Source organism: Perca flavescens, chromosome 23, assembly GCF_004354835.1.
Source record: "Perca flavescens isolate YP-PL-M2 chromosome 23, PFLA_1.0, whole genome shotgun sequence".
Lineage (NCBI taxonomy): Eukaryota > Metazoa > Chordata > Actinopteri > Perciformes > Percidae > Perca > Perca flavescens.
This window is the reverse complement of record NC_041353.1, coordinates 4,049,993-4,068,374: the sequence shown is the minus strand read 5'-3', so window position 1 is coordinate 4,068,374 and position 18,382 is coordinate 4,049,993. Positions and strand designations below refer to the sequence as shown.

The 18,382-nt window shown below is 39.1% G+C and overlaps 1 protein-coding gene and 1 long non-coding RNA gene across 5 annotated transcripts; one reads left to right on the top strand and one right to left on the bottom strand.

Moving 5' to 3' along the window:
- Nucleotides 1-626: 626 nt before the first annotated feature.
- mdm2 (MDM2 proto-oncogene) lies at nt 627-13,051 on the top strand. 4 transcript variants are annotated; one of them, XM_028570892.1, is made up of 13 exons: nt 627-839; nt 4,878-4,913; nt 6,896-6,963; nt 7,060-7,134; nt 7,455-7,588; nt 8,034-8,083; nt 9,592-9,650; nt 10,153-10,240; nt 10,331-10,512; nt 10,995-11,120; nt 11,232-11,303; nt 11,388-11,556; nt 12,198-13,051. In XM_028570892.1, exons 3-13 carry the CDS (start codon nt 6,913-6,915, stop codon nt 12,683-12,685), a joined length of 1,494 nt encoding a protein of 497 aa, XP_028426693.1. In that variant the 5' UTR covers nt 627-839; nt 4,878-4,913; nt 6,896-6,912; the 3' UTR covers nt 12,686-13,051. The 4 variants fall into 4 exon arrangements, with proteins under 4 accessions (XP_028426693.1, XP_028426690.1, XP_028426692.1 ...); XM_028570889.1 differs by having other exon boundaries at nt 628-839; nt 10,150-10,240; XM_028570890.1 differs by lacking the exon at nt 627-839 and adding an exon at nt 849-1,012 and having other exon boundaries at nt 10,150-10,240.
- A 71-nt stretch (nt 13,052-13,122) lies between these two features.
- On the bottom strand, nt 13,123-16,542 carry LOC114550247 (uncharacterized). Its single transcript, XR_003691656.1, has 3 exons — nt 16,346-16,542; nt 15,671-15,737; nt 13,123-13,343 (listed from the first exon to the last, which is right to left on the bottom strand). It is a non-coding gene; the product is annotated as an uncharacterized LOC114550247 (long non-coding RNA).
- Between the last annotated feature and the right edge of the window lie 1,840 nt (nt 16,543-18,382).

Genomic DNA, 18,382 nt, shown 5'->3' with positions numbered 1-18,382 from the left:
ATAAAGTATGAAAAATTCTCAGACTACAGTAAAAGCAACTAGAGAAAACGTTTTGTAATACGGACTACTAGGGCCACTGAATTAGCCAATTTATAATTTTACAGTGAAAAGTAATATTTTGAGACAAATTTTGCAAGGAAAAATGACTGGCTGTCAGAGGGAGAGAGTTCCTGTAACTACATTAATTGAGTTTAAAAAAATGTATTTGTTTATTTCACAATTTTTCCTAATTGATACCTGGGGGAAATTCTCATGTAACAGCAGCTGTTAGACAGGCTAAGAACTAAGATAACAGATAATGCAATTTGACAAAGCGACATAAACGGCACACATCACATTATAGAGAAGCATCCAACGGGTTTTTGTGATCATTTTAGTACCAGAAACTAGTTGCAGGTAATTCGTATCAGAGAGAAAAGGACATGATGAAAAAAATTAAACTATTTGGGATAACAGGAGCAGGAGTAAAGAAAATACTGGAGTGTTGTGAAAGCAAGGATATATTAATAGATCGGGTGAAAGTGGACTGAACCGGACTGATGAGAAAATCTAACCTACTGGACACTGTTGGAGTTAACTTACTCCAGAAGATGGCAGTATAGTGCAACCATAGAAATAGAATGAATCCATTGTATTTCTATGAAGGCGACATACAAGGATGCAGTATCAGTGTTTGGCCAGTAGGAGCGCCACACGAACAAGTGTGCGTGTCTGAAGCACCAGTGATGTTTATATTGGCTGGAGTCTATGGTCTGAAGGGAAAACTGAACAGTATATCAACTGTGTAAACTGGTAGATAAACGCCGTTGAAGGATATTTAATCAAGAGTAGCGGTCAAGGTAGGTTAATATATTAATAAAGGTTTAAATGCAGTTACGCCAGGGTTAACATTAGCAGTAGCGAAAGTTAGCAGGTGGTTAGCAGTGTAGGCCGCGAAGCCTCGTGTTTTCTTGGCTGAGTAGAGCGGGACGGAGGAGCCGCGAGGAGGCTGCGGTCTGCTAGCGAGTTTACGGTAAAACGAAACTGTTTGAACACATTTCATGAGGCTTGAGAAACTTAAATTCAGAGCTTTTTAAGGGCAGACAAACATTTTTCAATTTAGAAATTGTGGGCTATTTTGCTACCATAACATGTCTTCTTTCAGATTAACGCTAGTGTCTGTAATTTTGGATTACTCCTAAATTTACCAAAAGTTGGCATTACATTTGCTGTATTTGCAGATTTAAACATAACATATCGTCTTGATGTAAGTAGCTAGCTAATCAACTGGGGAAGTTTCATGGTGTGAGTTAAACTATTAACTTCGCTAGCTGTTCTGACACAACTGCTATGGTATTTAATTTGAGGTGATTTTAATATTATACATTTTTGTAATTTACAATTCATTAAAACTGATGACTGTTTTTAGCCTCCGAGCTAATATACAAGAGTAGCTAGAGGTTAGTAATGTTAACGTTGCCCGGTTTCGGTATGTTTTTCAGGCACAGATGCAATGTTTTGAATTGTAACGGTTACTCGTGGTCGTTGTGTTGTTATAAGAGTTAGCTAGCTAATCACTAACGTTAGCTTTAACATTGTACAATAGATAGCTACCACGTTGAAGTAGCAGACAAACACACATCATAGCATCCACAGACTGGCTGTGAAAGCGAAGTAATTAGTTTAACTGTTTTTTTTAAGTCCCGTTTGAACTAAAGTTTCTGCTGATTAATATTCCATTTAGCTATGTAGCTACGTGAAATTGTACTTCTTGTATCCTGATCCTGACATGGTAAAAGAGTTAAGCCTGTCTTCATCAGATCTGTCAGTGATAGTAGAAAGACGGGAGGGCGGGAGCGGGACATGTCCGGGCATATTTTCTCCGCATGTGTTTGTGTTGTAATGGGAGCTGCTCAGCTGCTGACTCATGCTGGGTTGAGCCTGGGCATGTTGTGCCTAGTTCTTTAAAAAAATAATAAAAGGTTTTACATTTTGGGAAACGTGCCTATTAGCCGCCATCTTAATTTTGCACATCTTATATTAAAAATGTCAATTTAGTGTTTCCCAAAGCCCAAGCTAACGTCCTCAAATGTGTTGTTCGAAGATATTCAGTTTACCTTCACAGAGGAGAGAAGAAACTAGAACAATATTCACATTTAACAAGCTGGAATCAGAAGTTGTTTTCATATATTAGCCAAACCAATTAACAAAATAGTTGGCGATTACTTTAATAGTTCACAACTTTAATTGTTTTAAAATCAACAAGCAGTTTGTTGTATTTTAGCAGAATACTGAAAGCAGCACAACTAAGTACACATTAATATCTTTATGTATCGCAAGTAATGTTATCGAGATATTTAACAGCGCTATCACAGATTTTCCTCAGTGCAACACACAGCTGCAAAGATTAATCGATTATCTTTGCAGCTCTCTATATGTATGCAGAGATTTCATTCATATTTTTGTTAGTAATTTGGATTTTAAAAATATATCAAGTCAATCTGTAAATATTGTTTCACATCCTTAATGTGTATATATATTTTTTTAACTTCTCTTTTTATTACTCATGAATACATTTTAATCTTATGTTATTGTTTTAGAATGAAGCTTGTCATGTAGGTGTTGTTCTGATACCGATACTAGTATCGTAAATGCCTTCGTCAACTGCCTAAAATGCCGGTACCGATATCTGGTCTCGGTATGTATTTCTTGTTTTAGAAAAGGTTTAACCTGAGCCTGGCCATTCGTCAATAATAATATCACATCCATACAGGGTTAGTAGTATATACAGCTATCAACAAATATAAATCATTTTATTAAATAAAAAGTGTGTGTGTGTGTGTGTGTGTGTGTGTGTGTGTGTGTGTGTGTGTGTGTGTGTGTGTGTGTGTGTGTGTCACTATGGGGAAAATATGCGCTATTGAATATCTCGATAGCAATATTACTCACGATACATAAACAGATATTAATGTGTACTTAGTTCTGCTGCTTTCAGTATTCTGCTGAAATACAACAAACTGCTTGTTGATTTTAAAACAATTAAAAGGAAATAATTCCCAACTTTCTTTTATTGAAAAAATTGAACATTGACTTCAATATAAAAGTCAGCACTAAAAAAAGTATGATAATAGTTACATTTTAAAGTGAATTTTTCTACTGATATTTTCTATCAACCGACACAAAAAATCTCTGAGTGTCTTTCGCGACATTTCGCAACCTTTAGCGATATGGTTATTGCACCAGTTGATATTGCGATGACGATAAAAAAACGATATATTGTGTAGTAGTCTTCTCTCCTCTGTGGCAGTAAACTGAATATATTTGAGTTGTGGACAAAACAAGACATTTGAGGACGTCATCTCAGGCTTTTTGGGAAAACTGATACACATTTTTCACAATTTTCTGACATTTTAGAGACCAAACAACTAATCAAAAAAATCAACAGATAGGGCGCCTGGTTAGATCACCTGGTAGAGCGGGCGTCCATATATGGAGGTTTACTCCTTGACGCAGCGGCTGCAGGTTCGACTGCGACCTGCGGCCCTTTGCTGCATGTCATTCTCCGTCTCTCTCCCCTTTCATGTCTAAACTGTCCTATACAGTTAAAGGCCTGAAAAAAATCAACAGATTAATCGACTATGAAAATAATCGTTAGTTGCAGCCCTAATTTAAAACATATTTAAGATGCTTTTGGGTAGGGCTGGGCGATATGGACCAAAAGTCATATCCCGATATATTTTGGCTGAATATCGATATACGATATATATCCCGATATTTTTTCCGCAAAGTGAGAGCAAATGTTCAGTCAAAGCCAAATATGACATGTCACAAGTAGTTTCATAGAAACCGGCTATTTCAGTGAACAGTTGCAAAATCAAATGAATAAATAATAAACAGGTTTCTTCACCTGGTTCAATGCTCAGCTGTTCAAATAACAATCAAATGTAAACGTAAATACTGTATAACAACAGGAGTACCTTTTTTGAAATCAAACCTCCATAAGGTTTGTTTTAGTTTTTTCCAACGTTTTAAATTGTTACATTTTTCTTCTACACATTTTCAGCGCTTATTTCTACATCCCATATTTTCTAATATCGGGCTGGGCGATATAGAGAAAATCAGATATCATGATATTCTTGACCAAATACCTCTATCGATATTGCGGCGATATATTCTAGAGTTGACAGCTGGTGCTCTCGCAAAATATCTTCACAGATAAATTTTAGATAAATAATCATTAATAATAGAACAGTCTGGTAAGTTCAGAAAAGTCCATTACTTCACTGTAATGCAGCCTTTAAAACCAGGAAAAGACACTTATGTCATATCACGATATTACAATATCCAAAATCTAAGACGATATCTAGTCTCATATCACGATATCGATATAATATCGATATAATATCGATATATCGCCCAGCCCTACTTTTGGGTGGGATGAATGTAATTTTATAGGCAGCCCAAATATATGTGGGAATATTATGCCAGATAGGATTTTTATCCACTTCCCCGTTTTCCTTAAAGCCCGAGGACAGTCCTGCTAAGGAAGTGTACCCAGATCAGGCCAGTGTCACATTCATGGTTTAGCCCTGTTGGCCCTGGTTACCACTGGTTAGCGTGGTTACCTACATTTTGACAGAGATGAGTCATCCTGGACTAGTCCCGGCATGTCTCTACACAGAGCTGCGTGATTAAATCAGCTGTTACTATCAGTTTAAACATGAACATACAACCCACTGCAGCTGACTCAGCTCTGACTGGCACTGTTTGGCCCTGATAGGACCGGCTAGGCTAGGCCAGTCCATGTAGTCTGGTCTAGTCCTGACATGTCTGAGCAGGTCTATAAGAAGCTGCCGCTCTGCTCCACTCTGACTGCACTTTATTTTTACTTTGCACAGGATGGACTGCTGATACGTTCTACTCTGTATATACTGGTAAGACTTTTAATCTGATTTATATCCAAAACTAGGGATGCAACTAATGAGTGTTTTCATAGTTGATTAATCTGTTGATTATTATTTAATTAATCTATTAGTTGTTTGGTCTATATTATGTCAGAAAATGGTGATAAATGTGGATCAGTGTTTCCCAAAAGCCCAAGCTAACATCCTCAAATGTCTTGTTTGTCCACAACTCAAAGATATTCAGTTTACTGTCAGAAGAGAGAAGAAACTAGAAAAATATTCACCTTTAATAAGCCGACATCAGAGATTTATTTTCCTAGAAAATGACTCAAACCGATTAATCAATTATTAAAATAGCTGGCGATTAATTTAATAGGTGACAACAAATTGATTAATCTTTGCAACTCTGTCCAAAACCACTGTGTACATGATGCATAGCTATACTAGTAAGACTGATTGATAATTGGCAAAACTCCTTTTAACGTTTCCCTGATAACTTATTGTTTTACACATTTCTGTTGTAAATTAGTAATCCCAAATGTTTTACACAAGTGGGAGAGTTTTTTCAGGGGTCATGCGTGGTAGTGGTGCACAGTTCATTGCCCTTAACTTTTCAATCATTTGTGTCGGAAATAATCGAGGGCAAAGGGCAAAATACTCCCAAATAAAGGCATTTGATTCATAAAACAGTCAAGGTGGACAAAAATTGTAATTGTGTATGTAATGATACATCGATCTGGATAGATATATCGGTTCAATCATCAACAATTCAATATTATTAAAACAAAGTGAGAATAGCGATACATATCGTCATCTTAAAGATGCGCCTTTATTTTGAAATTCCCACTTCATATTCTTTTTTATTAAAAATAGTAAGTTTTTTTTATTTAAATGTCTGGAAGAGCTCAGTAATGACATTGTGAAATCATATTTAAGTTGCTTTTTGTAAATCTGTATAAATGTAACTGTGTTAAATGGTCTTATGTATCGTCTGTTATTGGTGGCAGGGCCCTGAATTGAATCAAATCCAAATGGTATCGTGGCAGACTATGTGGTATCAGTAAATATTGTATCGTCCAAAGAATTGATATATCGTATCATGATCAAATGTGTGATTAACACCCCTAATGTAAATGCCACCAAGTTTCAAACATCGGGGTTAAAAATCGCCTGAAATTGCTCTGTGAAAAATGTTAATCTGTCATGCTAAAAGACCGCAAACTAACTCAATGTCAGTTACGCACACTCACTGGTCACACGTCTATCTGACATTTGCTAACATTAAATTCAGTTTCCTCAAGAACCAAAAAAGCCTCAGAAAGAATCATTACGTTTTATAAAAAGTGTATTTTCTCCTTTTTTGTATCCGATTGCGGGCTGTCGGGAGACGTCGCACTCTTAAAATAAACTAGAAGTGGGGTTGTTATGAGTGGATTGTGCTGCAGGAGGCGTTATCAGACACTGTCCCTACTGCTAGCTACAGTAGCTGGGAAGAAGTATTCAGATTACTAATTAATTACAAAAGTACTAATACCACACTGTTAATATACTCGGGTACAAGTAAAAGTCCTGCATGAAAATGTTACTTCAGTTAAAGTATGTAAGTATCAAAGTATTAAAAGTACTCAATGTAGAAATATCCTCAATCAGAACAATTTAATGTGTTTAATGGTCTAATCATTTCACCTGTACTTGTAGGCCGTTATATTGTTGGCTAGTTTAATTTATAATAAAACATTGTATTTTATAAACTACATGTGTTTTGTGTGTAAAAATCTTAACTTGTAAAGTAACTAAATCTGTCAGATGAATGTAGTAAGTGTAAAAAGTACAATATTTCTCTCTGAGATGTAGGGGAGTAGAAGTAGAAAGTGGCATGAAAGAAAAAAAAAAAAGACGTAAGTATAGTACTTGAGTAAATGTACTTAGTTACATTCCACCGCTGCTCATTAGTTAATCCATTCATGAATTTTCTACTGCTCGTCAGTCACTAATAAGCTGTTTGTGTGCAGGAACCATCAGCTTCACGATGTCTGCTGACAGGGAGCTCAACATGGACGCTGCTGACGACAACAAACTGGTGAGAGCAACTAGTTACTAACTTAACTCAACTATTACTTAACTCTTCACTGACTTTAGCGCGGGACTTAACTTTTGCCCGTCTGTGTGGGTTTAGGTCAGACCAAAGGCAGAGTTCCACTCTTTGCTGCAACACGCAGGAGCCGCTAAAGATGTTTTCACCATGAAGGAGGTACAGTGTCCACAGCTTCTTCATGTTTAACAAAATACAACTAGGGAAAATGTCTCTATAGACTCATGATTTCTGACAAAACATGTCTGTCTGTCTAGTAAAATTGACCATTTATAAATAGAATCATGGAACAAATACGTCTACTGTAAATCAAGTTCCCTCTACCTTTTTTTTTTTTTTTTTTTTTTTTTTTTAAATGCTTCATTCGGCTTTAAATCGTGTAGCATGATGGAGGTGTGTCAGGAGCTGATTAGCTGTTCTCCATGCTGTCTGGTGTTTGCATGTCTCCCATGATGCATCGGTTATTGTCTTTCTCGCAGGTGATGTTCTACCTGGGCCAGTACATCATCCAGAAGCAGCTGTATGACCAGAAGCAGCAGCACATCGTCCACTGCTCCCAGGATGCACTGGGGCGGGTGCTGGGAGTCGACAGCTTCTCTGTTAAAGAGCCAGGGTGAGATTAATCAGGTTATTTAGATTCATCGTCACAGTTTGTTTTGTTCAGCTCTGAAATAAAGGGACGTTTCTGTCAGTAATGTAAAGCATTGTATTTTATACTTTACACATACATTTTTTTTTTATAAGATTAACCTTTTTAATGATCCCCAGAGGGTAAATTCAGGTCTTTCTGCATCACAAAGACAAAAATAAGTACAGATATATATATATATATATATATATATATATATATATATATATATATATATATATATATATATATATATATATATACACACACACACACACAAGAGCAGTTCACCTCAAAAGTACAAGGCAAGCAGTACACAGATAATTACAGTATACTTAAAGTTTTACATATTAAAACAGTATAGTATAAAATATATTTGGTGTGATGCGGGCTTTGCCAGTGAGGTAACTAAAGTATTTTTCTGTTTCAGAGTTCTGTTTGCTATGATCACCAAGAACCTGGTGGCTGTGAAGAACCAAGGTAGGACTGCTCTCCTCTCTCTCTGGCTGGATCCAAACGTCCACATAGGCTAGGCTTGCCGTGGTAGTCGGGCGTACACTGATTACGTTTCTTGCCCACCACCTTCACCGTCATTTTGCTTTTTATTTTATTGAAAGAGAACCAGTTTAGTTCAGTTTTGCTTACCAGCAGCCCTGTGAAAGTGTCACAGAGTAGCAGGAGTCAGATTTGGGTTCTCTTGCCAGATTCACTCGCGCTTCGCAGAGAAAATAGACCAGAGAATAGATTGCGAGCCAACTGTGGAGCTCTTTGTCTCAATACGTTAAACAATAAATTAATAATAGTTGAATATTAGGGGTGTGACGAGACACTTACTCCACGAGACGAGACACATCACGAGATTGGGTTCACGAGAACGAGACGAGACGAGATTTAAAAAAAAAAATGTAAAGAAATCCTCAATGATGAAATATATGAATGGAAAATAGTTTTTTTATTCAACTGACCTTGGCTTCTTTGTAGAGGTTTGGGACTACAGTGCAAGTTAAATGCGCCACAAGTGATGGGATGACGTACCTCGTTTCCAGTGTGTGGAGGAGTCGCGAAATCCAACATTTTCCACCACAGAAAATGGCCTCATATCAGCTGCAATGAAAACGCCTATGTCCCTCGTTATTGCCGTGGCTCTTGCACTTACCGGTGGCAGAGATGCAAAGGCTTTTAGAGTTGTTTGCCCTTTTAATGTTTTCGTCGCGGGTGCTGTAGTTAGTAGAGAGCTGTGGTGGTGCTGTAAGTGTTTTTTTTTTAAGCGTAGTGCTCGTGTTAGCCATGTATATCGGCATTTTTTCTTACAATGTTTACATATTGTGTTCGTCTTGTCTGTCACTCTTTCGCCGTTTATTATTTCCGCAGGAAAACAAAATGTTGCCACACAAATGATTTAAAAGTGGCAGGGGGATCTTCAATAGTAATTTCACGCTCCATCACGCTGACATCACATCGCCTCACGAGACAACTTTTCACCTCGACGAGAAATCTCGTCACGTTTTAATCTCGCGAGATCTCGTAAAACGAGATCTCGTCACACCCTTATTGAATATAATGAAAACTGCAGACTTAGCGACTTAATATGCATGGAAACGAGTCCTTTGTCACATCATTATTTCGTCCCCACGCGGCCCAGCCACCCTCGCAAACTTGACGTCATGGTGAACACGTCGCTGTACATGTGTCAGAAGTTGGAAGGGTGGACATTTGGATTCAGGACTTCTCTCTTTTCCTCTGCCTTTTTTTCAGCTCCTCATCCTGTTTCTCCCCAATTTCTTTTGTATTTATTTTTTTTCAACCTGGTGATGGTGAACAGTTGAGAAGAATTTCCTCATTTCCTTTGCCTTGTGCTCCTCGATGCACCTCCTCCTCACATATCTTTCACTGTCGTCTTAGCTTCCCCTTTCTTCTCTTTTTTTCATCTCCTTATCCTTGGCCTGCTGCTCAGACAAAACTAAACGTGTCTTCTTGCTCTTCCTTAGATTCACCGCCAAGCTTGAGTGAAGCACACAGTGACAGTCAGACAGACGGAGGGACAGAGGTAAGACACTCATAATACAGCTGGGAACTTTTGACGGTGTGTTGCAGGTTAAAAAAAGTATTTTGGGGGCTGAGAAGACATACTTGTAGTATTTGACAAAAACTAATAAATAATGCTGGGAAGTTGATAACAGCAGCCAACTGCAGGAATTCTAGTAAGTAATTTTGTCTTGCACTGCTAATAATAATAATAATAATAATAAAATAAAGGCAAAACATTTTCCAACGTTTTTGACGCCTTTTTTTTCACAGTTTTTGCTTTTTCCAACGCTTTAAATTGTAAAATTTTTCTTCGACACATTTTCAGCGCTTATTTCTACGTCCGACATTTTATGATATAATACAAAAATTGAAAACGGGTCAATTTGACCCAGAGTCAACACAAGGAGTCTGGTGTACAAGAAAGACATGTTTCTACAATGTTTGTTTTATTGAGTTAAAAACAATATTTTAAAGGATGACTACAAAATGGGAGACTGAATTTTTGTCTGTGCTTTGAGGAGGTGGATTCAGAAAGTCACTCTTCATCGCCAGACAGGAGGGGAAGGCGGAGGAGGAGGAGGAGGAGCAGCTGCAGGAGCAGTGACCCAGGTGAGTGTCTCCTCTGAGGTGGCGCCAACACATTATAGTTCACAAACTAAAGCTGCGATGCTAAGCTCCTCCCACCCGATCTCTCCTCAGGGCCCTCCCACAGTCTAGAGGGGGACGAAGATGAGTCGGAGGACGAAGAGGGAGGGAGGAAGAGGAGAAGGTCTGACAGTTACTCCCTGACCTTTGATGACAGTCTGTCGTGGTGTGTGATTGGTGGACTGGAAAGTGTACGGGACAGACACAGCAGCCAATCATCCGACTCGCACAGCACTGTGAGTATTTCACACAGACACAGAGAGCAAAGATTAAAAGATGAATTGATTAGTTGTCAACTATTAAATTAATTGGCAATTATTTTGATAGTTTGATCGCTTTGAGTAATTTGTCAAAAACAATTCCAGCTTGTTAAATGTGAATATGTTCTAGTGTCTTCTCTCCTCTGTGACAGTAAACTGAATGTCTTTGAGTTGTGGACCAAAAACAAGACATTTCAGGACGTCCTCTTGGGCTTTAGGGAACACTGTTCCACTTTTTTTTTTTTTTACAATTTTCTGACATTTTCTAACCCAAACATCTAATCAATTAATTGAGAAATGACAATGAAAACAATCGTTAGTTGCAGCCCTATTTTGTTGATGTAGAATTGTTGTATCGGTTTATAACACGGAGTGTGTGTGTGTGTGTGTGTGTGTGTGTGTGTGTGTGTGTGTGTGTGTGTGTGTGTGTGTGTGTGTGTGTGTGTGTGTGTGTCTAGTCTGTGAGGTCAGAGGTCACGGTCGCTGACTCTGACAGCGACAACTTCAGCGTCGAATTTGAGGTCGAGTCCATCGACTCCGACGACTACAACGAAGACGATGCCTCTCTGTCTGCAGATGACCAGGTAAACAAACCTCGGAATCCCTAAAGAAGAAGTCTGGTGACGTGCTGTGTCTTTTCATTGTCAGCAAAGACCAAAACCAACAGTAAAAGTAATACCTGTCTGTCTATCTAGGTATACGAGGTCACCATATTTGAGGCAGACGATGAGGACTCCTTTGATGAAGACACAGAGATCACTGAAGCTGTGAGTCTACACAAATTATAAAACACACTCACACACTCTTGTATACTGCAGGTCTAACTGTGTGTGGGTCTGTTCCTCTCTCAGGACTACTGGCGCTGTGCCAAGTGTGACGAGTTGAACCCACCTCTCCCCAGAAACTGTGGAAGCTGCTGGGCGCTGCGCCAGGATTGGCTGTCGGAAGTGTCGGCCTCCTCCAGTCCAAAAGTCCTACCCCGAAAGCCAACCGACCTATCAACAGCCAAAGAAGCTCCAGGTAGGGGGTGGTGGGGACACACAAACAATATGTGAAAACTGTACACACCTAGTGCTACAAAATATTAGAATGATACAAGAATTGATATTTGACAAAGTCTTTAAAGGTATTTTTTAGAATTTAAGGCCATAAAATGTCTTAACCCTCCTGTTATCCTCAAATTTACTAACATCTGTGTTCCTTGGGGTCAATTTGACCCCAGGATTTGAAACCTCCAGAAAATGTTGGTAATTAAAAATCTTTTACCAAATTTTGACATTGATAGCCTAAACTGGCAACTGGAAAATGTTGTTAAATTGACTCCAAGGAACACCGATGCGTACAAAATGCATACAGGACATTGAAAATATATCATCATGTTGATTTGATGTTTACCCAGTTGTCCCCATTAAATTAGGAAAAGTCATTCAATATGAAGCAAAAAAAATGTCAAGCACTTTTTTAGAGATGTTAAACATTGAATGGGGTCAAATTGACTCCAAGGATAAATGATGGAACATCCTTTGAGATGCTTAGAGAAATCCCATTGACCCAGAAGATTTAGCAAGTCTATTTTGCCTCACTGTCTTTGCTACTAACACTTTTCTTCTGCACAAACTATTGATAATTGATTGATTGATTGATTGATGTGTCACCTGAAGGTTCTGATGTCGAGGACAACGAAGGAGTCGACGTTCCAGATGGGAAAAGAGCGAAGACTCCTCTCCTGTCGCAGTGCCTGTCTGACTCCGCCTCCTCTGCACCCAACTCCCAGGATCCCCTGGCGTCCTCACAGCCTTCGTCGTCCTCCTCGCAGCAGAAGCCCTGGGCTCCTGACTCCCAGCCCTCCTCCTCCTCCTCCATCGACTCCCAGGAGCTTCTACCGTTTTCCCCCACCAGTCCTCCACCTCCTCCCCCCGCCGCCCCCGAGCTGGAGCGCAGCGTGTCGGCCGAGTGGCGGCTGCCGGACTCGTGCCTGGACCCCTGTCTCATCTGTCAGTCCCGGCCGAAGAACGGCTGCATCGTCCACGGGCGAACAGGACACCTGATGTGCTGCTACGTCTGCGCCAGGAAGCTGAAGAAGAGGAACAAGCTGTGTCCGGTCTGCAGGCTGCCCATCCAGTCAGTCGTCCTCACCTACCTCAGCTGAGACACCCCGTCTGTCCTCACCATACAGCCGATACATGTAGGACTCTTTGTCTCTGGTGAGACTTGAGTTGAATATTAATTCCATACACGTCACAGTAACACCAGAGTGACTTTGGATAATAACCTTATTAAGAGTTCAGTTTCACTTCTGTGCTTCTGTCCATCGGCACATGTTCAGTTATTTCTCTCTTAGTCTCTTTATTTTTCTTTAAATTATTTTTCATTCTGAAGTGTTGCCCAACATCTAAATTATTTGTTTGCTACGCGAGCTTTAGTTCCAACGAGACCACCTGTAGGGGGACCGAAGCAGGAAAAGTCCTCTAGGGTTGCTTTAAGATGGAAGTATACATATATATATATATATATATATATATATATATATATGTATATAAATACAGTATATATATTTAAACAGACTTTTTCAATGAGCTCTTTCAATAATAAGATGAATGTGAGATTAATATTTTCTGTTTAGGTTTTTCTGTGAACTAAATAAAAGTTTAACTTCTTCATGAGCTTGTTATTTATTTGGACAGAGAATATCATGTATGACAATATGAGATGGTTATTACAGAAGAATCAGTGACTATGTTTACATGCACATAATGTTCCGGTTTGGGGTGGGGGGTCAAAATCTGGACCTACGAAGAACAAGGCATCTAAAAGAAGAAAAATGATACAAGAGTCATCATCAGATGATGAAGAGTCCTTCTGCTTTGTCTGTGTGGAGCCATTTTCAAACAAACAGTCGTCCAACAGAGAACTGGGTAAAATGTGTAAAATGCTACAAATGGGCCCATGATGCAATCAGAATTGTGACTGAAGATGAGCCTGACGAGTCAAATACAGGCCAGGGCATCTGTTTAGTTCAGAGGTTAAAATGTTAAGTTAAGCAAGTTATCTGCAGCATTCCATTCAGTCATCATGAATCTATGTGCAAGCCAGAGAACGTTAGAGTTTAAAGTTCAAAGTAAAATGGTTTTGCCACTTAAAGGGAAACTTCACCGATTAGCATTAAGCTTTGTATCAGTAGAAACCTGGTAGTGTATATATATATATATTTTTTTATTCTTCCCTCCCTCATGTCCCCCTGAGAGGGGAGATCTCTGTATTGAGGGTCTGGAAAAAAAAACCTCAGATGACGCAAAATGATGATTTTTTTGCGTCATCTGAGGCTTTTTTGCCCAGAGGCAAAAGACTACAGCCTGTATTTAGCATAGACAGTATATAAGTATTTAGAATATGTCAATGGTATTTAGGAGCCACTTCCGCATAGCCCAAAGGGGGTTGGACTGTCGGCTTTTTCCGGAGATTGCCGAGGAAAAAACGAGTGTCAGACATCTTGAATCATCGCTTAGCTTCTCAGCAGGAGCAGAAACTGTTCATCCCGACGGAAATTTTGGGACGCGAGCTTTTATTTTGAAAAGTAGACGAGACGGCATGATATGGGACGCTCCAGGCTGCAGCCATACAGTCTTGGAAATTTTAGAACAACAATTATGTGCATTCAAACTACCACACACGTGTACCACCGGGATACATTGGAACACATCGGAGAATATGCAGGACACTTTATTACGGACGCAATACTCGACACACTACGCGAGCTTTGCCTGCACGGAGACCAGCGGTGGTGCTCGATTCCTCTGGCCGGTAAAGTGACCTCATCAGCGGGGAGCGTTGAACGAGTGTGCCGGTGGAAAGCTAACGCTAGCCGGCCACCTGTTCAACAATCCTGCTTGCAAATGTCCCCTCATTAAACAAACTGGACTAGCTACATCCAACTTCAACGAAACTCCCAACGCGAGTTCAGAGACGGCTCTGCTGTGTTTTCGTTGTTGTGGAAATATTGCTGTGGAGAATCCAGCCTGCTGTCACCGGGTAAGACTACTAGTGGAGGTGGGCTGTGTTACCCCGGACTGCCTGTTGCAGAAATGGGGTGATTTGTATCCAACTAACTGCTAACTGCTGGTGGAGTCTGTGACTGTAAAATGCCGACAATTCTAGCTACATCCCACGCAAATGTACGGCTGTGTTTATACTCAATGTTTATACCACAGCCCACCAAGAGCTAATGCTAGTAGCTATGTGTTAGCCTTCTTTTATTACATGGCTTGGTTGAATTATAATGTAGAATCCGGTCTGTTATTTCTTGACAACAGACCGCTGCTAAGGATAACACACCGTTGCCATGCATAGCAGAGCGTTGCCATGGACACAGTTCTGTTTACTCTGGAGCTATCAATCAATCCGCTGAAAGAAGTGCGGATAATGTATCAGCTGTGGCCAAAAAAAGCATGTTTTAAATGTGTAACACCACTTGAGACACGGTGAAACGTTTTTTCATGTATATGGTTGAAATGACAATAAAACACACTTGTTGAGTTGATCGTCTCACTGTCTGTCTGTAAAGGGCAGGCGTGGCTTGGGAGTGGCCTCATACAGCAGCAAAGCAAGTGCATTCTGGGATTTGGTGTCTTTCATCCATATGAGCCAAAAACACATTTTCTGTCATATCTTGGCCTTGAAGGAACCAATTTCAATTTTTTTTTCACATTTCTACTACATAAGTGACCCAATTTAAAGATATATTCAGCTTTCCTAATTTTTATTCAGCTTTTTTCTAATCTCAATATCTGGCAGAAATATCGCTTTTAGATTACGATTTTTTCCCCCCAAATCATTCAGCCGTAGTTTTGGATATAAATCAGATGAATTAAAAGTCTTACCAGTATATACAGAGTAGAAAGTATCAGTAGTCCATCCAGTGCTACGTCATCTTGGACTTCGGGGAACACTGATCGACATTTTTTGTCGATCATTTTTTAAGACTAAATAATATACAGTCTATGGTCGTAGCCCTAATCCAAACCACCACCAAAGTATGAAGTGGCATAAAGTGAAAATACTACAGTAAAAAACACCTATACTCAAATTTGTACTTGTGTAAAGTACTTGAGTTAATGTACTGATGTAAAGTACTTACTCAGAAAAGCTGTCGTTCAAAAGCAATTTCCTGGAGGATCTTCCTGGAGACACTTTTTCCCCATTTGCTGTTAGGAAAAATAAAGTAAGATTATACACTGATATCAGTTATTAAACACTTTCTAAATGTCTTCAACCTGCACATTTTGAGGAACATTAATGATGTCCCTGTACTGCTCTTTTCTGTATATAGATCTCTACACACTGCTGACATAAAATGTAAACTTTCAAAACATCATGTGGGGCTATTTAAATTAATATTAAAACAGTAAAACCGCTTGTACAATTCACATTTTGGAACTATATAAAAACTACAAAATTCTGGTCTGTGATTGGTTGATAACAGACTTTGTTTATAGCCTGTATTTGTTTACATTTGGGCTAATTAGCACTATTAAAAGTATACCGAATTAGCTAATAGGAGTTCCTGTTTACAATGTAGCCATAACTGTACAGACAACTACCACTGGGTTACTTTGATACTGAAGAGAACTTAAAAATGCGATGATTCTCAGGCAAGTTCTGAAGGGCCTTTATTCTTTGGCTTTCTTTGGATTTACGGATGTTTATTCGCTAGGACATCAGAGATAGTGATATCCTGGGGAAGTGGAAGTCACACTGAATCTAAAAATATGCGTATCGTGTATGTAGACTGAATTATGAGTCCGATAAATACCATAATTGTCTCCATCCAGTGCAGAAGCCGACCAGTAGCTGCCGGGGCCGTGTTGATTGAGCGGCCAAATCAGCGGTCAAACTACACCAACTGACTTCCGGTTGTTCTTAGAGCACCTGTCCCTTTCAAAATACACATTCCTCCATCTTGTTAATTTTTAATTTGATCGGCTTCTCTGATATTTGTCTTAACGGCCACTTTATCGATCCAGAACACTTTCTGTTATGTTGACTTTGATGCAGTTCTTCATGAAGACCACAGAGAGGCAGTGTTGTCATATATTTACCTCTACAGAATGTGATATCAGATTTAAAAAGTATGGTCATTGTCATGATTTACTGGAGTAAAAACTAATGCTTATCACATTTAAATACAGTTAATTGTAAATAGCAGTTTGTGCTGTGCGTTTAATACGCATAACTTAAAGTCAAAGCATGCGGTAAAAATAAAAACAGAAATAAATGTAATACTTACCAAACTGCACAAAGAGGTTTTTGGTGAAATGTCTTCATGTTTGTCCACGTCAGGATGAAGATTCTGTAGAAAAAGAAACTAGATCAGTGTTAGTTGTGTGTTTTATCAGCTGAAATCATTCCCAGCAGCCATTAGGTCCAGCTGGGAGCTGGACTCCAGTGTTGAGCTGAAGCTGTCAGCAGTTTGCTGTGTGAGCATCACATCTCCTCTGAATGATAAACAGGAGGCTCCTCTGGGAATCCCACTCTGTGGATGCTGGGTGTCCTCGCCTCGGGCTGCCTGACACATCACTGCCGTTTGGCGGTTAAACACAGCTTCCTGCTGTGGAACATCCAGACGCCACTTCTTCTAATGCACGGATAATAAAAAGGGACACCTGATGAATCCACTGGAGCTCTTTGGTCTCTCAGTGGGACTGGGCAGCAACACAGATGTCATTCACATAAACATTCATTTCTACTCCGCTGATTATGTGTAGATTTGGAAGACAGAAATTCAGTTTTCATTCTTTTTAGAAGACTGAACCAACTGATTTAAGTTCAGAATTGTTGCATTTGTGATTTTTCATTGATTTTAAATGTTTTTTTTACCCTATATACCAGTGGTTCTCAAACTTTTTGTTCCCCCTTTGAACAGGTTTTTTAAGCCATGTACCCCCTAACCAGCGTAAATAATTTGTGGTAGAAAAAAAAAAAAGTCTATACAAAGAGGAACAACACAGTGATGGATAGATGTACTAAACAACAGCCTTGTAACTGAAAAAACATTTAAATGCTGATGAAAAAAGGCGACAAAAACTTAAAAAAAAAGACAAAACCTTGGAAAAAGACCGTAGAAAGAAGGAAGTAAGGCAAGATTAGGTCGAAAATAGTAATAAAAACTTAGTAGAAAGAAGGAAGGCAACACTAGGGCGACAAAAGTGACAATGAAAAAAAGTGACATAAACTTTGAAAAAAGCAGAAAAAAAAGCAGAAAAAAAAAAGAGACAAAAACTTTCAGGAAAAAAAGACAGTCGAAAAAAGTAAGGAAGAAAGAAAGGCAAGAATAGGTCAAAACAAACAACAAAACCTTCAAAAAAGGTGACAAACTTAAAAAAGCAACAAACTTGGGAGTAACTACAGCTTTGGAACTGAAAAAGATTTTGCAAAAAATGTCACGTACCCCCTGCAGTCCTCCAAAGTCCCCCTAGGTGTACACTACCCCCATTTGAGAAACATTGCTATATATCATTTTTAGAAAGTTTAGTGAGACTGCGGTTATTTTACAATTGAGAAAACATGATTCAGCTCTGACATTATTTCTATTTGAATCATGCTCTGGAAGTTTAACAGGATAAAAATAATGAACACCGGCTGAAATAAAATGTAAATAAATGGAACCACAGAAAAACGACACCAAAACATTAAGAGAAGACAACTTTCCATTTGTATAAACATCTTTTATTGGATATTTGGACTTTCTAGATATGGATTTTTCTGCCCACTTCTCCACTTCCTCAGTCACCGATTTGGGCTCCAAGACCAGTTGGGTTCCTGTTTCCTGGTAGTGCGGTTTCGGTTTTCA